The sequence below is a fragment of the Podarcis bocagei genome (genome assembly GCF_964188305.1).
Source record: "Podarcis bocagei genome assembly, chromosome: 7".
NCBI classification, from domain to species: domain Eukaryota; kingdom Metazoa; phylum Chordata; class Lepidosauria; order Squamata; family Lacertidae; genus Podarcis; species Podarcis bocagei.
In genome coordinates, this window is record NC_138132.1 from 71099437 (window position 1) to 71123408 (window position 23972).

The 23972-nt window shown below is 47.7% G+C and overlaps 1 protein-coding gene across 5 annotated transcripts in view; it reads right to left on the bottom strand.

Annotated features, from left to right (window-relative positions):
• Nucleotides 1-23972, bottom strand: part of PRDM16 (PR/SET domain 16) — a 473218-nt gene that overhangs the window by 17150 nt on the left and 432096 nt on the right. For 4 of the 5 annotated variants that reach the window (XM_081201406.1, XM_081201407.1, XM_081201405.1 and 1 more), the window contains exons 6-12: nucleotides 21015-21213; nucleotides 20678-20825; nucleotides 19599-19752; nucleotides 16073-17477; nucleotides 11269-11356; nucleotides 5446-5615; nucleotides 4528-4605 (exon numbers count right to left, since the gene is read on the bottom strand). In XM_081201406.1, the coding sequence (XP_081057532.1) occupies nucleotides 4528-4605; nucleotides 5446-5615; nucleotides 11269-11356; nucleotides 16073-17477; nucleotides 19599-19752; nucleotides 20678-20825; nucleotides 21015-21213 (2242 nt within the window). The remainder of the gene's footprint in view (nucleotides 1-4527; nucleotides 4606-5445; nucleotides 5616-11268; nucleotides 11357-16072; nucleotides 17478-19598; nucleotides 19753-20677; nucleotides 20826-21014; nucleotides 21214-23972) is intronic. The other variant, XM_081201404.1, reaches the window with a different exon arrangement.

The window sequence follows — 23972 nt, forward strand, 5'->3', positions numbered from 1 at the left end:
CAATTTCATGAACAGTTTCGGAAATCTTTCCCATTCTCAAGTTCTTCCTGAACTGCTGGGGGAGAATTTCCAGTCCTCCCCTGGAGAGGATGTGGAGATAGGGTCTACCCCAGATTTGCCACCCATGAATTCAAGATGCAACTGTGGATCCAGTTTCAACAGAGTTTGATATTATCTTAATCTAATTGCAGGAAGCAATGGGGCTTAGCCCCTACTTTTCCTCACCTAGACCAATAGACATAGGAAGATAGGAAGCTACTGTGTATTGGTCAGTCTAGCTCAGGACTGACCACTCTGACTGGCAGTGGCTTTCCACACTTTCATATGGGAGCTGAATTCTACCTGGAGAACAGATGTTCTACCACTGAGCTATGGCTTCCTCCACCCCCACCAATGTATTAGCTGGGATTGATGTTGAGCTGTAGACTTTGGAGAACACCAGCTTGCAGAATGCCGCTGTTGGGAATCTCCCTGTCTTTCTCTTTATTCATTTGCTTTAATTGGTTTTTCTCTCTCTCCAATTGATACAGAACATTGCGTTGCCATTGAGCATGCTCACACATCATTGACTTTTTGAGATTTGCTTCTTCTTCGGAGAGGGGATACTACTGCAAACCTGGCCAGGGACATCTGGAGGGTTGTAGTTTCTCCCACCTTTGCCTATACACATTTGCCAGGGAGTACACCACAGTGAAGTCAAAGAATTATAGAATTGTACAATTGGAAGGAACCACAAGGGTCATCCAGTCCAACCCCCTGCAATGCAGGAATCTCAGCTAAAGCATCCATGACAGATGGCTATTATTATTATTATTATTATTATTATTATTATTATTATTACTTGTATCCCGCCTGTCTGGCCGGGCCTCCCCAACCACTCTGGACGGCTTCCAACAGAATATTAAAAACACAATAAAACACCAAACATTAAAAACTTCCCTAAACAGGGCTGCCTTCAGATGTCTTCTAAAAGTCAGACAGTCGTTTATTCCTTTGACATCTGATGGGAGGGTGTTCCACAGGGTGGGAGCCACTACCAAGAAGGCCCTCTGCCTGGTTCCCTGTAACTACGCTTCTTGCAGTGAGGGAACTGCCAGAAGGCCCTCAGCACTGGACCTCAGTGTTTGAGCTGAACGATGGGGATGAAGACACTCTTTTGGGTATACTGGGCCAAGGCCATTTAGGGCTTTCAAGGTCAGCACCAACACTTTGAATTGTGCTCGGAAACGTACTGGGAGCCAATGCAGGTTTTTCAGGACAAACCTCTGCTCAAAAACCTCCAGAGACATCGTTGGGGTTTACATCAGAGTAGAATCATCAGAGCTGGAAGGGAACACAGGGTTCACCAACTCCCTGCAACTCAGGAGCCACAGCTGAGGAATCCATGGTTGTAAACATGCCCAGGATTGCCCTGGGAATTGGGATTGGAGCAAAGTTCATCAACTCAGCTCTGCTTTGCTTGCCCTGAAGTTCACGCTCACTCACTGTCAGGTGCTTGATTAATCTCTTCAGATTAAATGGGTCAACAAAGGAACTACTTAAGCAGATGAAGGGCGGGGGGGGGGATGGTCCAAATATAGGAGCTAGAACCTAGCAATGGGCTTCTTCCTGCCCAGGCTAAGCCGGAACGTTTTCCAAGGAGCCATTTGTTTTGCTAAAATTAGAAGCCAAGATTGCGAAAAGAAAAACAACAACCCAATAGTGGCCCTTGCTCTTTGCAAAATGCCACCTTCCCTCTCCGGAGTGCCATTACTATGCAGGATTGCCCAGAAGTCAAACCTTGATTGCTAAAAAATAATAAAAATGCACAGACTTTCCCCAACCCCGTTTCTGGGAGAGGACCAGACCAAATACAACTTTATTTTGCTAACTTATGCTAAGTATCAAAGTCTCCTTTTTTGGAAGAAAAATGGACTGAACAAGCTGTGAATGATCTGATGTGTGCTTTGGGCTCTGGACAAGGGAACACGGCAGCATTCATCTCATTCAAAGAGCAAAACAGTCCAACAGACAGATTGGAAGAGCGGGGAAGCAACTGCAGAATGTGCATGGGGGCGAGGCAGTGGCCGTGGAAGCAGGTCTTGACCAAAATGAAAAATAAAACTAAAAACCCTATCGCAGAGCTGAAAGCTCCCATGAGGACAGGGGCAGGGCTTTGGGGTGAAAATTGAAGACCTCGCTCTGCTGATGGAGAAGGAGGCTTCCCCAAATGCAACAGGGCCAGCTGAAAACATTTTAAAGTAACTGACACATGTCAAGTATACTCTATCCCTGACCAAGGTCCCCAGGATTCTCAGAGGCCCCAAGGTGTGCCTGAAAACCAGACACTCTTTTGTGAGTCCCATACTATGAGCATTGGGATGCTGGTAGCACTATGGGTTAAACCACAGAGCCTAGGGCTTGCCGATCAGAAGTTCGGCGGTTCGAATCCCCGCGACGGGGTGAGCTCCCGGTGCTCAGTCCCTGCTCCTGCCAACCTAGCAGTTCGAAAGCACGTCAAAGTGCAGGTAGATAAATAGGTACTGCTCTGGCGGGAAGGTAAACGGCGTTTCCGTGCACTGCTCTGGTTCGCCAGAAGCGGCTTAGTCATGCTGGCCACATGACCCGGAAACTGTACGCCGGCTCCCTCGGCCAGTAAAGCGAGATGAGCGCCGCAACCCCAGAGTCGGTCACGACTGGACCTAATGGTCAGGGGTCCCTTTACCTTTACTATGAGCATTTGGGCACTCTTTTCATCGCCAGATCCTTTGCTTCTAACACTGTTTCTAGTGTTACAAATTTTGGGTGCCTCCTCCCCTCTGCCAAGCCCAGAGGGTCCCAGGCACTCACCCAGGGTCTATGTTCCTTTGGAGAATTGAGGCATGGCGGAGACTGCCGTAGCTTTAAGAAATATTGTTTATTCATCTATTTACACCTTCAGTCTGCATGGAAGGAGTCCGGCTTTTACAGCATGGTCCTTTCAAGAGGGGCTTGTTCCCTACAGCAGTGCAGCCCTGAAGTCCAAGGCAGCCTTTAGCCCAGGCTTCCTCAACCTCGGCCCTCCAGATGTTTTGAGACTACAATTCCCATCATCCCTGACCACTGGTTCTTCTAGCTAGGGATCATGGGAGTCGTAGGCCAAAAACATCTGGAGGGCCGAGGTTGAGGAAGCCTGCTTTATCCAACCTGCCCAAGGTGGATCCCAGTCTTTCTTCTTCCTTCTTCTTCCTCAAACACCTTGCTAAAAACTCTCTTCTCCTGTTACCTCACACCCAGTTACCCTGATGGCAACCTTCCAAACCCCCAGTCTCTGTCCACACCTCAGGGAAAGTGGGGAGGACAGTTCTCTTGCATTGCCAATGGCTCTCAACGGCCCTGTGTTGTTTCTTAATGATCCTAGCTTGGCCAGGTCATTTTGCATAGGCTAGTTTGGGAATTCTTCTCCAGCCTGTATTTCTCCCCAAATAATAAAAATCCTACCATTTATTAGGGACGCGGGTGGTGCTGTGGGTTAAACCACAGAGCCTAGGACTTGCCGATCGGAAGGTTGGCAGTTCAAATCCCCGCGACGGGGTGAGCTCCCATTGCTCGGTCCCTGCTCCTGTCGACCCAGCAGTTCAAAAGCACATCAAAGTGCAAGTAGATAAATAGGTACCGCTCCAGTGGGAAGGTAAATGGTGTTTCCGTGCGCTGCTCTGATTCGCCAGAAGCAGCTTAGTCATGCTGGCCACATGACCTGGAAGCTGTACGCCGGCTCCCTCGACAATAAAGTGAGATGAGCACTGCAACCCCAGAGTCGGCCACGACTAGACCTAATGGCCAGGGGTCCCTTTACCTTTACCATTTATTAATTTCTAGGGTCTCGCTCTCCCAATCTATAACACTATAATAGAGTGGTCCTCCACAAACTCTTTCCTTCTCCTTTTATCCTTCCTTTGCTTCAGACCACCTCTTTCTTCCTGCTAAAGCTACTTTTATGCCCACTCTCTTTCACACACACCCTGCTGGCAAATTGTCTCAATAAATGGTTGAAATCCAACCTCCGACTCCCCCCAAAATTGGACTGAAATTTCTCTTTACCTGGCGCCATTATGAAAAACTGCCATTATCCTAATAAGTTTAACTCAAGAGTAAACCCATTGAAATGAATGGGCCTACATGTCCATTAATTTCAGTGGATAAAACTCTTAGAATTTATCAGGTTTGTGGAGCCCGCCCCCCCCCCCCCCGCCTGGCAACAGCAGATATTTTGAGGCTTATTTTCTGCTCCACACCAAACTCTAAAAGGGCACCTGTGGTAGAGAGGCCCTGAACATGGAGGCTCCATTCTGAGGCATCACAGCTAATGCTTATTTGCTGTGAGTCTGCTAGGTTCATCTACGCTGAGTCACCATCCCATGATCCTGTGGCAATCAGTTCCACAGAAAAATCAGGCTCCTTTATATTTGCCCCAAACCTTTCTTGCTGATAATTCTCTTCAGGAAAAATAGTCTATATCGACTGTTTCCTGCTGTTTGTCCTGAGATTTAAAACTACGTTCTTCCTTACCTGTAAGGTTGCTCTCCTGTGTGTGTCCGCAGATGTCTCGTCAGATTTGCTGAACGCGGGAATATTTTACCACAGTACCTAGGAGGTGAGAAGACGGTGAAGTTCATACCCTAGTCTTATGGCTATCACAGGAACACGGGAAGCCACCTTATACCGAGTCAGAGCATTGGTCCATCAAGGTCAGTATTGCCTGCCCAGACTGGCAGCCTCTCTCTGGAATTTCAGACAAGAACTACCTGGAGATGCCAGAGCTTGAACTTGGGACCTTCTACATTCAAAGCAGGTGTTCTACCACTGAACTACACCCTTCCTCTATGGTCCTTTGCTATAGTGGTGTGATCCAGAGATTACTAACTGGCATGGTGGGGGTAGAGAGAATCTCAAGCAAAGAAATCAGAAAGAGGAAGAGACTGTTTCCTTTTCTTGGATCAGGGGTCACCAACAGGGTGCCCATGTGTGCAATGGCATCCTTGAGGCTTCCTCCTGGTGCCCATGAAGCTTCTGAGCCCCCTGACACCACCGCACCGTGCCTCCTTGTCTACAAGTTGGTGAGGCGGCTTACCTTCTTCCCCCTCAACAAGTCCATAGAGCTGAAGGAGGAAGTTGGGAAAGTGATGCTCTTTCCCACTTCCTCTTTCAACTCCATGGGCTTTTCAAGGCTAATCTATACTAATGGATCGCTTGCAAAAGAGCAGCATGTGGGGACACTCTTTCTACCTCTCTCTGGTGATCTGAAGGAGGAGAGAAGTGAACAGAGAGAGTGGGACCAGCGACACATGATCAAAAATCCCAAATGTGCCCACTGGCCTAGAAGGATGGGAATCCCTGTCCCGGATCTTGCTGTCCCGGATCTTAAGCCGAGCCTTTTCTGTCTTCCTTGTTCTTTGCAGCAGCTGCTGGCGGCCCTTGGCTTCTTACCTGCAGGTATAGCGTTCTTTGCCCTTGCGCAAAATGGGGTCGGACAGCGTTGGGGGTGGTGACCGGAAGTTGAAGGGATGGTGCGGGAGGGGCTGCAAGGAAGCGCCGGCGTCCGCCTTCATGGCTGCAAAGCTCTCCAGTTTCTCTGTCATGGTTTCTATTGCCGACATCTGTTCAGAGAAGGGGGAAGGTTTGTCACCCGTAGTGGCCAACACCGTTTGTTTATAGATTTTGAACAAGCTTGGTGGCAGCGGGATTCTAGATTCTACCAAGCAGGCAGGCCTATAAGCATTTATCAGATCTATCTATCTATCATCTATCTATCATCTATCTATCTATCTATCTATCTATCTATCTATCTATCTATCATCTATCTATCTATCTATCTATCTATCTATCTATCTATCTATTATCTATCAGATCTATCTATCTATTATCTATCAGATCTATCTATCTATCATCTATCTATCTATCATCTATCTATCTATCATCTATCTATCATCTGTCTGTCTGTCATCTATATCTATCAGATCTATCTATCTATCATCTATCATATCTATCTATCTATCTATCTATCTATCTATCGATCTATCTATCGATCTATCGATCTATCGATCTATCGATCTATCGATCTATCGATCTATCTATCAGACAGAGATAATTCCGAGTTGGGCCTAGCCACTCCACTTCCTTGATTTTAATGAGATATTGCTCTGGAGTTCTTCTGCACATTATATGATGTAAGGTGCAAACATTTAGATCAGACCAGGCTGCGGGAGCCTGTCTGCTGCTTTATCATCATCTAGGGGTGGGTGAATGTTTCAGTTTGTCTCATTTTCCTATTACTACTACTACTACTATTATTAGTAGTATTTATTGAATTTATATACCGCCCTATACCCGAAAGTCTCAGGGCGGTTCACAGATAAGATCAAGATAAAAATCACAATATATATAACAAAAATAAAAACAACAACCCAGTAACACCCCCCTTCTACCTTTCAGCTCTCCACATTTCCACATTAGTGTGCGAAGATGCTGATGCTGATGATTATATCCTCATGAAAATTCACCAGCATTTTAGCCATTTATCTTAATAAAATGTATTTTTATTATACTAGTTTTGCCAATGTACACATTTATGTGCACACTTTCTCCTAGTACATGCATCTTTTAAAAGATGTTACTTGGCTGCAGAACTGCATTGCAAAATTCAGAGAGGTGTACACTTGGTTTCAGACTCTGCAATTTAGGTAAGTTGGCCTTTCAATGAGAACCATCCCGTCCCTACTCCCAACTTGTTTTTTCTTCCAAATGTTCCCCCCATGTAGAAACCTGCAATAACTAGCACACTGGGGTCTGTGCTAAACATCTCTTCCTTATAGCTGGTTAACATTGTTTGTCAGGGGAAACAGCCCAATAAAGTAAAGCGAGATGGTTGCCCTGTAAGATAAATCTTTGCTGTGTTATGCTAAGAGCTAGGCGATTAAAAACTGTCTTAATGGTATCGTTATGCGGGAAGGAAAGAGCAACAGAGGCTGAGCAGGGTGAAAGGCTCAGAATTAAGAGTCCAGTGTTGTGGACGGGAGGTCACACTTTTGATGGTAGGAGGGATCTTTCAGTCACAAAACAAAGTGCTCTGTTGGGTACCTGGGAGAGCTGGCATTTGCCATGTTCCTGCTCCGTTCAAATGAGACTGGAGATAATGCCTAAGAATGCATATCACTTCTAATGACAGACGGATGTGCCAAATTCAGTTTCTCCGAAGTCAGTGGCTTTACATTAAAATGTGGAACATGTACAGTCTCCCCCGATTCCCTCCTACCTCTCTCTTTCTCTCTCTCTCTCTCTCTCTCTCTCTCTCTCTCTCTCTCTCTCTGTGTGTGTGTGTGTGTGAAAGAGAGAGAGAGAGAGAGAGAGAATGACTAAGAAAATAGGAGAGAAGGGAAGGGGGGAGAGGCAGAGACAGAGAGAATGAGTAAGAAAAAAAGGAAAGGAAGGGGAAGGGGAGAGAGAGAAGGAAAGAAAACAAGGGACAACATTAAGGAAGGAAGATAGATAGAGAGTGCTGTCCTGATCATTGAGGAATAAATTGCAGAAGGTTGACAACCAATCATAAACCTTAAAAAAGAAAATAAAAGGAGTCCCATAAAAGCCATTTGTGTTATTTAATAGAACAGATCCTAGGCCTGTATGATAATAGCGCAAGGGAACAGAGGGCCAGCCCCCGCTGCCAGTCATGTAACAAAACCGAGCGGGTTGCAAAACACTTGGTGGATCTCGTCGAGGGTTCTTTTCACTCAGCCCTTTACCGGAGTACCTGGTGGCGGCTTTTGTCGCTCCCCGCTCTTTTGGCACTTAATCACAGAGGGTTTGCCAGTGTGAGATGTCGTGGGCTCGTTCGACAATTCTAAAGGCAGGCCCTGGCCTCTCCGTTTGGCAGGAGTATTTGCTATTTAAGGCAGGAGCAACCGGTTCGAAATGACAAATAAAGATGAGGAAGAAAAGAAAATCAGAGAAGAGGAAGAAGGAAAGACAGTCATCGGGGCGGGGGGGCGGGGCTTGCCATTAAGCAATCTGAAAGGCTTGCCAATGATTTGTGCAGGCAGAAGTTCATTCGAAACAGATCATGCTGGAGTCATACAAAAATCAGTGCAGGGGGGAAAGCCTTCTTTTGTTTATACCCTTCCTGCCCCTTGCAAAACAAAAGAGAGATATATGTCATGTTTTCAGAAATTCCAGCATGGGAATCCAGCATATATTTATTTTTTTATGTTATTGTCCTTGGTTTCCAAAGGCTAGTGTTCTCTGAAATGCCAGATGTTGTACAAATCAGCATTTCGGTTTCAAAAACCCCGCCACGGCCCAGTAAAACTAAATGACAATGCATTAGGAGTTGGGTATCAAAAAGAGCTGTCCATGGTTAGCTCACCTGTGGTCCTCCAGAGGTTGTTAGACTACAACTTCCATCGTCCCCGACATTTAGCCATGCTGGTGGGGGTGCTGATGGAAGGAGGAGTCCAACAATGTCTGCAAAGCAGCCCCATGTTGACTATCCCAACCTTATGCTGATATTTTGCTGTTGACAAATAGCACTTGCAAGGAAATGCCACAGCATGGATTTCAAGGGTTTTAGACAGATAGACTTGTGCCCTTCTAGGAATGTTCCAGGAGTGGAGAACCTTGGTCCCAGGGGGAAAATGTGGCCTTCCAAACCTCTCTCTGTGGCCCCTGCACCTCTCCTCAGGCCACACCCCTCCCTGGCCCTGATTCATACTCTCCTCAAGTGCTTTTGCCTAGCTGGAACCTGTCCAGCTCAGGCTGAAATGGTCCCTACCCCTTGAACTATGGGCACACAATTTAAGCAATTAATCTACATTGCACTGCAAATTACAGCCAGGAAATGGTGTCAGGAACAGCTGGGTCTGTGTGCAGCACCCCGATGTGGTGAAGCTTTGAGATGCGTATAGAAGCTACCCGGTGAAATAGCTTCCGCCATTGACTGTGCTCACTGAAGGTGTATATTGGACCTTCCTGGACAGGAAGTAGTTTAAGAGGACTTCCTTTTCTTGTTGATCCTTGATGGAACAACAGTCTTCCTGAACTCTGCTGTGTCCCTGTGTCTGGTTATGCTTTAGTCTCGACTTGGTTTGCTCTTTGCTCTTGCCTCCTTGGTTTGTTTTTTTAACTTGCTTTCTGGTCCTGACAACTAGCCGCTCTTCTGGCTCCCAGCTCCCACTACTCTGCTTCTCACAGTTAGGGATGGGCAAGTCTGTCCATTTTTGTTTCTCTCAATTTCTAATTTGTTCCAACTTTAAGTTCAGTACTCCACATTTCCACACCAGTTTGTATGATGATGATGATTATTATTATTATTAGGCCTTCGTGAAAATTCACCAGCAAATTTATTGCAATGTTTACGTACAATTTTGCACATTTTTGCAAAGCAATTCCCCCTAATACAAGGCACTCTTAATGTTATAATCACAGATATCTGCCTCTTTATGGACACTTTGACTTACTTGGCTCGGGAACTACACTGCAAAATTCGGAGGAGTGCCAATTTCAATGAATGGCTTTGTTTCATTTCACATATTGTTTCAGAAAGTGTGAATTAGGTGGGTTCACCTTTATATGCAAACTAAATCAAGTTTCTTCCCCATCCAGGCCCACAACCTAGCCCCACCATTCAAGAGGTTCACAGCATCACTTAGTCAAGAAGCTTGTTGAATGACCATGAGATACACACTATATTTTAGCTTACCCTACTTCACAGGGCTGTTGTGAGAATCGAATGGGTGGGTGAGTGTGAATGAGGGATTCATACATGCTGCCCTGGGCTATTTGGAGGAAAGGTGGTTTGGGAAAAAATAAAGAACTTGTTGATAATTGTGATGGTGAGAACGACCACCATCATTGTATATATTCTGTTGACAGATACTAACTTGACAGACAACCAATGTGACAGATGTTTTCCACGGTCCAAATTTTATGAGATTGACTTTTAGACCCTTCTGTGCCCCCAGCACACAGTCTTTCTCGGAGCGCATAGCTTTCTCACCAGACTTTCTGGGACAGCTATCAGATCATTTCTCTCCTGCTATTCTAACCCACACAAACACAGGATGTCCCTGGTCAGCCTGTCACCATTGTAGGACCTCCTCAAATGGAAAATCGGGGGAAGTTATTAACCAAACTCTCAGGCTGAGACAAAACAATGAAGGAACTAAGTTTAGCTGTGAAAGCAAAACCATATCGGGCGGGAAAAGCTGCAGCCGCAAAACAATGGTTGTTGAGTACCCTGTAAATGAAACCACAGGGTAGACTCTTACTGTTTCCAACAGAAGGGAAACTGAGATGTGACACTGATGGCTTGTGCTTTATTGCTAGCCCCTCTGCTTAAGGGATAGCAAAGGTGCTTAAAGCTGAGAGTGAAGTAAGGGGCCCCTAATATGGTGGGACCCCTGTGCAGGGGCCTTATAGATCTTTTAGCAAAGTCATGGAAACACACAAGACGCTGCAGAAGCACAAGACCCTGCCAATCTGCTCTTGATAGCACTAGGCCACTGGTCTCATTCAATGAAACGTCATTTTTGTGTGCTCAGTTATGAGGGGCCCTAGAATAATAGAATCATAGAATTTAAGAGTTGGAAGGCACAATGAGGGTCATCAAGTCCAACCCCCTGCAATGGAGGAATTTTTTTGCCCATCGTTGGGCTCGAACCCACAACCTTGAGATCAAGAGTCTCATGAGAACTTGCAAAGTATTTCAGAGCTTTGGGTGCTCTGAAAAGCCCTGGTGTTCAAATAAGGCTAATAATAATAATAATAATAATAATAATAATAATAATGCTGCTGCTGATGTTGCTGACGTCAGGCTAGAAACAAGTACCTGGTTGGGGTAGAAAATTTATCTCTGGTGTGCTAGGTTTGTACCTGGGGGGGGGGGGGACACACGCACCAATAAAATTTATTAAAAAAAATAAAAAATAAAATTTATTTTATCTCCACAAATGAACTTTTTTTTTTTGCAATGCCTTTTTGAGGCCAATTTTCTGAGTTGGAAACTACTGCAAAATCCAGGGAATTGCAAAATGATGAGCTGTGGTCTCTGCCAGTCCTACTAAGAGTAGAAGTTAAGGAACGTGATTAACTTAGCCCAATCATTTCAATGGGTCTACTCAAAGTAGGTCTTAGCTGGATGCAGTCTGCTGCTCTGATCCACACATCTGTCCGGGAGGTTCCAGACAAAGTCGGTTCTCATCAAACTGCATCAAAGTCAAATATAACATATTTTTTTTTAAAAAAAATATTTGGTCTTACCTGGGGATGAAAAAGCAGCGGGGATGGTCTCAGATACTTCTCCTTCAATGCACCCACTGAATCTACCACCTTCCGCTTCTCCACCCTGCTGGACAGCAATACAGAGGGTTACATACCTCACAGGGCCTCCAGGGAAAACCAGAAGAATCATAGAATTGTAGAGTTGGAAGAGACCATGAGGGCCATGTAGTCCAACCCTCTGCAATGCAGGAATCTTTTGCCCAACATGAGACTCGAACTCACAAACCTGGGATTAAGAGTCCCATGCTCTACCAACTGAACTAAGAATGTATGTATATAAAGTCTATTCATTCATTCATTCAATCAATCTACCCTTCCTGGTTTCTGCCAAGGGATGCCTTACTGTTGTGCCAGGAAGATAACAATGGGATGAAACAAACATTAGCCCCACTCAGAGCAGGCCCATTCATGGTTTAAGAGCATGAGTGAAGGACCTCCAACCCAGGGGCCAAATGTGGTCCCCCAGGGCTCTCTATCTGGCCCTCACAACTTTCCCAAGGCCACACCTCTCACTGGTCCTGCCAAAGTGTTTCCACCTTGCTGGAATGTGTCATTGAGCAGCAATAATATGTTATGGGTCCAACTTGCATTTCTCTATTTTCTGAGCTTGCCAGACTGCTAACTCATGGCATCCTCAGTTGGATTTACAACCTTTAACTTGTTTCTAACTTTGAAATCTACTCCCCCCCCCACAAAAGAACCCACTACTAATCCTCCACATCTCCCAGGAACTCACTGAGCATGTCTCCCCCGTCCCCTGATCCATCTCATTCATCTGTCTTCTGCTCCTGTGCCGTTTCCTGCCTTTCTGTTTTGACTGGCAAAGCTTCCTCCAACCTCTGTTATTTTGGCATGTTTTCCAGCCCTTACGCAGAGGTGCTGGAATCCCACTGGAATAACTTCCATCTCTACCGTTACCGTTGCTATTTCCCAAGGAACAAAGCCAAAAATGGTCAGGGCCATTTTTCATACCTGGAATGGCATTCCTAGACGAGCATGATTGGGAGAGGCAACATAAAGCTTTGAGCAAAGTCCTTAGGATCTCAAGAGTGAGAACAAGGAAACCCTCCTCATGGAGTACCAATCTGAAAAGGGATCTTGAGAAAACTTGAGTTCCTCTTCCTTACCCACCCCCTCCCGGTTTCTCAACGTGCCCGGCCAACATCACCTTGGCTGACAGTTCCTTGGCATCTTCCCATATTGACTTCATGGTTTCCCAAACTTCTCCACCGTGCATGATTTGCAGATCACGGTTTCTGGTTTCCTAATTTTGGACCCACTTGTCCTATACAAGCCTATATACTTAAACCCGACACAATTCCCTCAAACAGTTGGATGGCATTTTGTACACCTCTTTCTGGCAACTCCTGCAGCCAAGCTGATGCCAAAGGTACTGCTCTGCTTTCCTTTGGACCACATCAGCGAGCCCAAGAGTGGATGTTTGTCATCTGGGCAGCCCAGGACCCCCATTCTCACTGCCCAGGCTTGTGCCCCAGGGAGATCACATTGTTGATGCTGCTAACACAGTGGTTTGACTTCACCCCTGGAGGAGCACAACCATTGTCTCTCAAGACAGATGAATGCCAACAACAATACTTAAGAACAACAACAACAAAAAGGTAAGAAGAGCTTATCTAGGCCAGTGTCCTATACAGCTGTACCTTGGTTTTCGAACAGTTTAGTTCACGAACAACTCAGAACTCAAATGTCGCAAACCTGGAAATAGCTGTTCCGGTTTGCGAACTTTGCCTTGGAAGCTGAACATCCAGTGCGGCTTCCACAGTTTCTGATTGACTGCAGGACGCTCCTGCAACCAATAAGAAGCCACGCCTTGGTTTCTGAATGCTTTGGAAGTCGAACAGACTTCCGGAACGCATTCTGTTCGAAAACCAAGGTACGACTGTATCAGACCAAGAACGATCAGGAGTGCATGTGCTGTATGTTTGATTGGAATAGATCCATTTAAATGGGTGGACCTAAGTTAGTCGTGCTCATTAATTTGCTACAATAGAAGTTAAGGTAGCCTATGAGTTACAGATACACCTATTACATAGGCAAAAAAGCTTTAAGATGATAACTTGATGAAAACAATCTCCTAGCCCAACAGTCAGCTTGTTTTCAAATGACTCTATGCTAGCCAACTCCTAGGGTCTTCGCGCGCCCCCCATAAAATGGGGGCCCCCCAAAGTTAATGGGCATTACTATTCAAATAGTGTGTGTGCACCATGTCATGTGACCGATTATGCGGGGCGGGGCTTACCTGCCCCACTCCAAATATTTTATTCAAGTTGGCACCCCTGACTCTATCTTCTGGTGGTGGGGATGGCCAGTGTTGGCAGAAGACTAAAATGTCTTCTTTTTTCAATTTGGAAAGAAATGTTTGCTGCAGCACATCATAAAAAAGCAATGACACTTTCAGAGTCGTGCTCAAGTTGGTGTTCTGTTTTGTTTACCTGCCACGGAAGAAACCCTATTCATCAGAGCATGTCTGGCCACAGATAATGGCTTTGGAAAATATTTGCTTCATGTAACTGCACATTTTATTTCATTTTAATTGATCCACGTGTATTCTGTTTGTCAATGGCATTGGATATGGAGGTGAATTTATTGGCCACTGGGCTGAGGAACTGAGTTGTTGTTTTTAACTAAAGTTATCGCTTCAATGTTGAGGACCTAGTGCCGTTCATTTCAATGAATAAAATGGAAATTAATGGGCCTAGTTCAGTCATGTCCATTAATTAAAGTGGGTCTACTCTGCACAGAGTTTCATTGGATACAACGTGATATATCTGCTCCACTTCCCAGTGGAGAGGACTTGCGGTGGACTGCATGGCCACCCACTCCCCACCGGGAGTGGGGGACCTTGTCCCCCGTTGCCTGGGGGATCCCGGCCACGTCAGAGCCCGGCCAGCCAACCCGCTGGCTGGAGGGACGTGGCCAGTTGTGGCAGTTAGGCATTGTTTGACCTAGTGTGGGGGAGGTGAGGTGTGGCCATCACCTGCCCCTCCATGCTTAAGGGTATTCCGTTAAAGGAATCCGGGGGTGTTGTTCTAGTCTGAAGCCCGGCTGGGGGGCTAAGGCCTTGACACGACCCCAACGGGAACACCAGGGGGAGCTTGAGTTGGTCCGCATCGACAGGGCTCCCCATACCGGTGGCTTACCCTTACTGGGGACTTCCTGCACAATGGGCAGGAGTCAGATATAGTCAGGTCCAGTCAATGCCAAAGCCCATACCACTCACATTCTGTAATTTCAATAAAGTTGTGGCCAAAATTTGCCCAATAACATAAACCTAATATCTGTTTCCTTGTGTGAGTTATTTCCAACGAGGGGGTGGCTGCGGGGTCTCGACATGCAAACAACATAACCATGTTGCAGCCACAGCTAACGGTCAACTTTTGTCAGGATGTTGTCAGCGGCTCCCGGCTGGTTGCCCAAGAAAGTATAAAGTTTCTTACCATCCTTTTTTATTTCAATCTTTACAGAGAGGCTATAGAACCCAGCCTCTTGGAAAATGGCGTTGTCCCAAGTGAATCTCCACCCCCCCCATCTCTCCCACATCCTTGTCATTCTCATCGCCTCCTGTGATGGCCTGGGATTCCGAGTCTGAGAGTGAACCGGAGGAATCCCAGCCGGCACAGGAGTCCCCGCCTCCAGGGCCGGCTGAACTGGGGCAAGGCCTAGATGCTGAGGAGCCTGCACCTGTGCCAGATCCTCAGGGGCAGGCACCAGGTGAGACCATTCTGGCCCCAGAGGTGCTGGAGGACTCAGTGGCTACAGGTGAGCCTCCCCCGGGGCCCAGTAACCCTTCGGCCTCTCCTGAACTGCAGAGGCTTAGGGCAGAGAGGCGAAGGGAACTGGTCTCTCCCAGGAGGAGTGCTCGCCTTAAGGCCAGGAGAGGCGGGGCTCCTGGGGGCCGGGACCGCCCCCGGCCTTAGAAGAAGATAAAGGTCAGGCAGCCCAGTCCCAGGTTGCGGGAGCAACGTCGTTGTGGAGTACCTGCTTTTACCCAGACCTAGACCTGCACTCCCGGTGTGCCTGTTCCTCGCCCGGCTTCCTGCTCCTGACTCTCCGGTGTTCCTGTTCCTTGCCCGGCTGCCCGCTGCTGACCCACCAGTGTTCCTGTTCCCCGCCTGGCTCCCTGCTTTTGCTCTACCAGTGTTCCTGTTACCCGCCTGGCTTCCTGCTGCTGCCCTACCAGCGTTCCTGCTCCCCCGCCCGGCTCCCTGTTTCGGACCTCGCGACTCATCTAGTGATCGTCTACCCTGCTAGTGACTCTGGACTGAACTTCGGCTACGGTATTAGTACCTTTCCCCCCCCGGGACCAGCACACCTCCTCTACCAGTGCTGCTATGTGCCCTCTGTCTTTGAGCTCTTTGCTCTCCTACTTTCAAGGCTCTCCAGGTTCTGGGAGATGGAGGCTCTGAAATGCTTTCTAATGCCAACGTGTCAGCTGGGTGTTGCTCTAGCTCTCCCATGATTTCCCAATTTCCCCCCTCATCTGCCTCTGAGCTCTGACCTCCCTCAAACCCCTGTAGCAAATCTACTGTCTTCCTCTTCCTTAAGTTAGGATGGGGAGGTGGTCTCCACCATTCCTCCTCTGCTCAGACCCTGAGAACTTTGCTGGCAAGTAGACCAGACCCGAGTGATTGCTTCACACACCAGGGTTGGGGTAACTCAGTAGCAGTGGCAACCCCAACCATTGCTTGCCACCACTGTTGTCGCTGGGGCTCAGTTGGCCTCAGTTGCAAATGTGTGCGATTAAGGCAGGCTATGTTAATACCTGTATATGGGGTCCATGAAAAAAGGAGATGGCTTGGCGTAATGCAGTGATGGCTGTGGCGGCATCTGAGCCTGAGAGATCTTGGGTAATACTTCACTGGCCAACAACTTCCTTTCTCCGTACACGTGGTTCCTCCGGGAGTCCCGGCTCCCATTCTGACTGGCCCGGATACGGTTGCTGATGCTGAGATCCAGCGGCTGCTCCTCCCCGGACGGGTGAGCGGGTGGGACTTTGGGGGGCGGCAAGGCTGGCTTGATTTCTTTTGGCTTTGTGGTAAGGTCGAAGGGCGACTCAGAGCTGGTGCTGCCCAGTTTGTGAAGGTCCCTGGGCGACTTTGGTTCTGCCTTGACCAGCAAGCTGTGGTTGAGGGTGCGGTCCGTAAAAGGGTACAGCGAATGGGGGAAGTTGGGGAGGAACTGGAAGGGGAACATGGAATGGTACGGGAGGGAGCCCATCTTCTTCTCCTGCATCCCCATGAAGCCGGGCCCAAAGTACTTCTCTGCGATGGAGGCGATGGCCTTGATGGAGTCATTGGCTGCTCCCGCCATGGGGAGGAGCTGCTCTTCGGGGGGAGGGAAGAAGGAATGCTGCGAGTAGAAGAGGGGGAGGTCGCTCATGTTGTTGGCGGAACTGGTAGGCACTGCGCCACTGCCGAAATCCGGCTTGCTCTCGGACGGCTTGCTCTTCTCCTTCATTTTGTCCCGGTCGCTCTCTGCGTCGCTCTCCAGGTCAGACCCTGTTCCGGTGGTGGTATCCAGGTCCGTTCCTGTGGTGGTGTTGACGTCCTCGAAGTCACTTGCGTCTGACATGTCGCTGGTCCTGGCCTTGAGCTTCTCCAGGTAGGAGTTCCCCAGGTTGCTGCTGTTGTAACGCTCCTCCCCGGAGGCGGGGTGGCCGCTGTTGCTCACGGCGGAGATCAGAGGGAGGGCTGGGTTGCCCAGGGGGCTGGGAAGTTTGGCATCTTGAGTGTGGTTGAGGGGGCTTTTCAGCAGCGGCGTTGGAGGTAATAAAGGGGGCCTGGGGTACAGCGAAGGAGGGAAGATGCCCGGGAACCCAGGGGCGAGGGATGGGAACGCTGGGGGAGCGGGGGAGAAGGGGAGCCCTCCAGGGTGCTGCCGGGATGGGAAGTAATCGCTGAACCCCAGGCTGGCATGGTTAAGGGCAGGAGATGGCTTGGATTTGTCCATCATTGAGCTGGGAGTGAGAGGCAGGCCTGGCCCGAATATCCCCCCGGGGTTGTAATGGTTCTTCCCCTCGCAGAAGCGACGGTGCTTGTTGAGTGAGGAGGTGGTGCTGAACATCTGGCCGCAGTCCTTGCACTTGATCTGGGTCCGGCAGTCGGCATGCATGCGCTTGTGGCGGCACAGGTTGGAGAACTGCGTGTAGGACTTGTGGCAGACCTCACCTAAAGCATCAACAGAAACCAAAACACCAAAACCCAATATGAAATTAATATGAAAGAACTGGTTGGAAAGCAGGTTGTGTTTCATAATAAAGTAATGAACAGGACTTAGTCGGATGAGTGATTGAGTGATATTTGTAAAGAAAAAGATCAAAGGAACGTATACAAAGCAGGAAGAAATGATATTATACAATGTAAACCTGCGTAAAAAAGAATGTTATATCAAACAGTATAATGAGAAGGATGGGAAGGATTGTGCGGATGAGTACTTTTACTATGTAAATAACTTTGTCTCTTTTTTTAAAAAAAGATTTCTTTGTTTCTTATCTTTGTTACTTCTTTATTTCTTTATTTCTTTATAAATATTCTATTTTATATAATTTTCTTTTTTTTGCCTGTTAAGAGATAGCACATAATGTTTGTATAGATATGCAAATCTTTTAATCAATAAATAAATGATAGTTTTAAAAAAAGGACTTAGTTGGATGCAACCCGAAATCATGATTGTTTGTTGTTGTTTTTTACTGGTTTTGGGGGCCACCCTGTTGAAGTGGAGCATGGGGGGGGGAGGAGTAACATAATTTGCAGAAATGCTGCATTCTAGAATTGTAGAGTTGGATGGGACCCTAAGCATCATCTAGTCCAACCTCCTGCAATGCAGGAATCTCAACATGGGGTTCCCCATCCAGTTTGAAACCACACTGGACCCTGCTTAGCTTTGCAAACGAGCTAGCAGTTTGACTGCTGCCCCTCATGTGAACCCGAAGTTGTACTTTGGCTTACCAAGCCTATTACCTCACTGGAAATATTGGCTGAGACAATTCCTTGTATAGAAGATGACGGTCACATCCACACCATATGTTTAAAACACATCCACTGCACATTTAAAAAGCACAGGGCTTGTCCCAGAGAACCCTGGGAGCTGTAGTTTACCCATCACAGAGCTACAATGCCCAGCACAGTTAACAAACTACTCAGCCCTGTATATCTGAAGGAGCGTCTCCACCCCCATCATCCAGCCCGGACACTGAGGTCCAGCTCTGAGGGCCTTCTGGCACAATAAAGTTACAGGGAATCAGGCAGAGGGCCTTTATGGCCTTCCCTAAAGAATATAACACTGGTCTATATAACACCGGTCCTGAAAGATCTTCACTGGCTCCCAGTATGTTTCCAAGCACAATTCAAAGTGTTGGTGCTGACCTTTAAAACCCTAAATGGCCTTGACCCAGTATACCTGAAGAAGTGTCTCCACCCCTATCACTCAGCCCAGATACTTAGGTTCTCCTCCGAGGGCCTTCTGGTGGTTCCCTCACTGTGAGAAGCAAAATTACAGGGAACCAGGCAGAAGGCCTTCTTGGTAGTGGCACCTTCCCTGTGCAACACTTTCCCATCAGATGTCAAGGAGATGGAGAACTACACAACTTTTAGAAGTCATCTGAAGGCAGCCCTGTATAGGGAAGTTTTTAACGTTTTATTATGTTTTTATGTGTGTTGGAAGCTGCTCAGAGTTGGTTATTTCTGCCCAAGAAAGGGTGCAGGGATGAACTGGGGAACCGCTCTTTGCACAGACACAGGAAGAGCCTTGTGGATCAGTCCAAAGGGTCCCCATAGCCTGCGACATCTGCATTGCATGCAGAAGGTGCCAGGTTCAAAGACATGCATCTCCAGGTAGGGCTGGGAGAGACGCCCCCGACTGAAAGCCTGGAGAGTCCCTGCAAGTCATTGGAGGCAATTCTGAGCTGGAGAGATCAATGGTCTGACTCTGTATAAGGCAGTTTCCTATGTTCCTAGGATTCGGGGGGTGGCGGCGTGTGGGTGTGGGTGGGTGTGCGCTTGCTGCAAAGAAATGGTCGCAGGCCAAATTGGCCCGACTGACTGCGGAGTTCAGCTTTTAACCTGTCAAAAACAAAAAAAACCCTGCCTCAAATGTTTACTGAAAAAACAGGAGCCGTGCGTGAAGTGGGGGGTGGGAATTGCGGCAGAATTTAATCTGGTGCTCTGACCTATAAAATTACAGCGGCTGCTGCTGGCAGAGGCTGGAGGGGGTGGCGGTGGAGGCTGCAGCTCAGGATATGTGCAATTATAGTGGCTGGCCCGCTCTCGGAGGCAGCCATGACAACTTACATATGAAAGGTTTGACAGTGCTGTGAATGTGCTTGTGCTGCTTTAAGCCGGAAGAAGTGGCAAAGGTTTTCCCACAGTCAGGGCAAGCGTGCGCCCGTGCGCCGACGTGCTGAGAACGGATGTGCCTCTGGAGGTTGCTGGGGTCAGTAAACACCTGGAAATAGGGAGTGCAGAAAGAGAGAGAGAGAAAACTTTTTTGAGGAACAAAGCCACATAAATTCATCTCACCGTGAAGTTCTGTTTACTGGTGACTTATTTATTTCATTTCATTTATATCCCACCTTTCCCCCTCCTCCAAGGAGCCTAGGAGCCTCCTTTAATTCCCACAACAGCCCTGTGAGGTAGGGTTTATTTCTGAGATTAAAGTGTCCTTTTCGCTTTTGTGTAGAACTGTTGCCAAGAGCAAGTCAGCAATAAATCATATGGAGTAAGTGAAGTTAACGCTTTATTAGAAGTATAAGGTCAGCTCAAGAGCACCAGGCCTAATGAGCACATCAACTCTTCTCAGTAGGTCTTGCACCTAAGAGGCAGTTGTGGGGACTGAAGGTCCCCGCCTTCCCACAGCAAGTCTCCTCCTCTCTCGGGTCCTTCCCAAGCAATCTGAGACTGTGCCTGCATGCCTGCCACTGTTCCTCCCTCTTCATGCCTCTCCTAGTACTGTGACTCCAGTGGTGAGGGGAGCCTGTTGTAGCAGGAGGGAGAGAAACCCTGGCTTCTTCAGCAAGACTCATCTCTGCCTCTTAGCCTCCCTCCTCTCTGCCTTCTGCACTTCTCTCTGCCACAGACTCTCCCAGCTCACTAAGCCATTGCCTCTTTAGCTGCCAATCCCAGTCTTCTCCCTCTGACCACTCATCTTCATCCCACCACCTCTCCCAGGGCTCTCAGCCTTCTTCCCTTGGGAGTTCCCCAGTGCTTCCCACCATTCCTCTGTGTCTAGCCAATCCATGACATTTGTTTTATTTCAAAACAGTCTTCCTCTGTTCCTTTATTTGCCCATCTTCAAAGGAAGGTAGGGTTGATCCTCTTGAGTGGTTGGGACCACAACCAGAGTCAATCAATGGCGCCCATCACAGCCATACCTTTACACAGTTTTCACATTCAAATCGCTTGCCGCTATCGTGCGACATCTGGTGACGAATCAGGTTTGATTTCCAGTTGAAGGCCTTCGGACACTGGTCACATTTGTACTCCCGTTCCTCAGTGTGGATGATCATGTGCTGTTCCAAGCTGAAAGAGAGAAATGGGCGGACACGTTGCATGGATACTCCAGTTCTTCCCATCACCACTAATTTTGAAAGAGGTCTAACAGGGTAAGAGGGCTACAGAGTAAACCTGCTGCCCTCCAGGTGTTCTGGACCAACTCCAACCAGCCCCAGCCAGGATGCTCAGCATCTCACCGGTTCCCAGGTGTGTTACCTGTATTTGTTTGGGAACATCCTCTCACAATCCTTGCACTCGTGGACCTGCTCATCGGAAGCCCCTTCCTGCTTGATCTCCTCGCTGAGGGTCTCGTAGAGGGAGCTGACGGCATTGCAAGAGTATTTCTTGTGCCGCCTCATGTCCATCTTTGACTGGAAGAGTTCGTCGCAGTCCTCACAGCGGTACGTGTGCACTTCTAAGGAAGGAAGGAAGAAGAGGAGTTTGGATTTGATATCCCGCTTTATCACTACCCGAAGGAGTCTCAAAGCGGCTAACAATCTCCTTTCCCTTCCTCCCCTACAACAAACACTCTGTGAGGTGAGTGGGGCTGAGAGACTTCAGAGAAGTGTGACTAGCCCAAGGTCACCCAGCAGCTGCATGTGGAGGAGCGGGGAATCAAACCCGGTTCACCAGATTACGAGTCCACCGCTCTTAACCACTACACCACACTGGCTGGAGCAGAGAACAGAACAACATAAGAAGAGCCCTGCTGGATCAGGGCTGTTCAGCCCAGCATCTTGTTTTCCCAATGGCCAACCCGATGCTGAAGGAGGCAGGCCTGGGGTCACCAACCTAGATGGATTAAAACTCACAGAGCAGAGGGCTGGCTACTAGCTGTGATGACTATGCTCTGCCCCCACATTTGGAGACAGCAATGGTTCTGAACCCTGATTGCTGGAAACCACAGGAAGGGAGATCACTCTTTTGCCTGAATCCTGATTGCTGGCTTCCCAACAAGCATCTGGTTGGTCCCTGTGAGAACAGGATGCTGGACTAGATGGGACATTGGCCTGATCCAGCAAGGCTCTTCTTATGTAAAATGCTGATTAATTTTCATGAGGCCTTCCCCGCCTCCTGCATTGCCAACTGATGTGGAAATGTGGAGAACGGAACTTGAGGCTGGAAGAATGAGAACCCAAAAGGAACGGGTTTGCCTTGAGGCCTCCCCAAGCCATCTGGGTGGTCTCTGGGGAAACAGGACGCTGGACAAGAGGGGCCATTTGTCTGATCCAGCAGGCTCTTCTTATGGTTCTTCCCGTATCATAGAGGCGAGGAACCTTTTTATGTCATGCAGCTAGCAAGTGGGGCCAGAGCCAAAACGATATGCAAAGAATATGCAATTGATTACCCCCCTTTTTTATTTGTGTTGAAATGAATGCGTTGGAATGACGGAACGACAATGCATCTTGCATTATTTACGCAATCAATTGCGTAATTTGTTCTGCAGATTATGCAGGCTGCACAATTCTGCCGCAATGGCCAGTGAGAGAAGTAACGACGGTTTTGGCAGAAGGCAAACTGCAGCAGGATGGAGACAGCGCTGCATGGGATGACGACAAGGCAGAATGGAAAACCTTCTTACCTCCCTAACCCAGAGAGTTTAATCTGAAGGCAGACTTAAGGTGGGGGTGAGGCGGAGGGTGAAGGAAAAGGCAGACATTGTCAGCAGCACTGACAAAATGCAGAGAGATGCTGAACTAACCATTCACCAAGACCAAGATTAATTATGTCTTTCCAATGAGGAAAAACCAGCCTTTTAGGTTTTCCAGGGATTCAAATATACATGTAAAAGGGGAAAATAAAAAATAAAACTCTATCCTCTGTTTAAATATGAAGTTGATTGCTAACCAGCCGCCACATGAGCGACTGAAGCCAAAGGGAATTCCGAGGCACAGCTCTCTCCATGCAGTCAAGGGGAAGAAGCCAAATTCTTTGTTTTAAAGAAAAGTGACGGGGGGAGGAGGGAGAGAGAGAAACCTTCTAACGCACATAATAAATTATTGTAGTCAAGGTCAAACAAATTAAAAGGAGGGCAGCTATTATTAAGTTTACAAGACAGCATCCTGACCAGAGTGCCAAACCAAACAATCGGCTTAGCGCTGTAAATTTTCCAGCAGAGCGGTTTCTGGGAGGAGAGTCGGGACAGAGCAGGATTTCTTCCTCCTCGCTTGAAACAGAAGCTTTGGTAAATTTCTTCTTCTTTTTCCCCTGCTTTTGCTTTACGGTTTCCCACCTTCCTCAGCACTGAAATCCTCCGTTTCAGAAGCTTGCTTTGTAATTAAAGCCTCTTGCTCACTCGCTTCCTCTAACAGTTTTACTGCTAATATAAAGCCTGTCACTACTTTTAAAACTGTTCTTATTCATATTTACAGAACAAACCATAACATTCAATTTAAAAATATGAACAAATAAGGGGGGGGGTTTGGTATCCAACGCCAGTCCTTCACAGAGTAGACCACTGAAATGAATGGACCTAAGTTGCTCACATCTATTGCTCCCCATGGGTCCATGCTGCATAGGACTACATTGGATACAACCTTTATATACAGCCACTTTTGCATTGCCCAAAAAGAGAGACAGGGATCTTGAAAACAGAAGGTGAGAGATGACAGTGATTTCAATAGGGCTGTATACAGCTAGGTCCTGGGCGGAGTAGAAGCATTGAAATTAATGACCTAAGTTAGTCATGTCCATCAATATTAGGTAGTACCAGCCCTGGATACAACCCATAATGTTCACATGTTCTAATTCACATGTACAAATACAAACTTAGACAGAACTATAATCCTTTAAATAGGAATACAAGGCATCTCACTCTAGTGCAGACGACAGGGCTAAGGTGACTGGTGTGTCTGCTCAGTTTGTGTCCCAGGTATTAAGGGGTTCCAGGTCTTACAGGGGTCTAGGTCTTAAAGGGTTGATGGGCAGGTTCCATGCTGCACTCTCTTTTTATGGTTCCTTATCTTGACACTGGACTGAGAAGACCATTCTCTCTAAACTGGGACATGTGGTCACCCATAGAGAGGCTGGTTGCTGGGAAATGGGGTCAGAGGATGGGGGGGCTCTCCCTGTTGTGCTTTGACTTCAGCCACTTCAGAAGGGGGTTCCCGGGTGCTGGCTCCTCTCCATGGTCTACAGGAAGAGCAGAGGGTCTAAATGGAAGCTGGGGAGGGC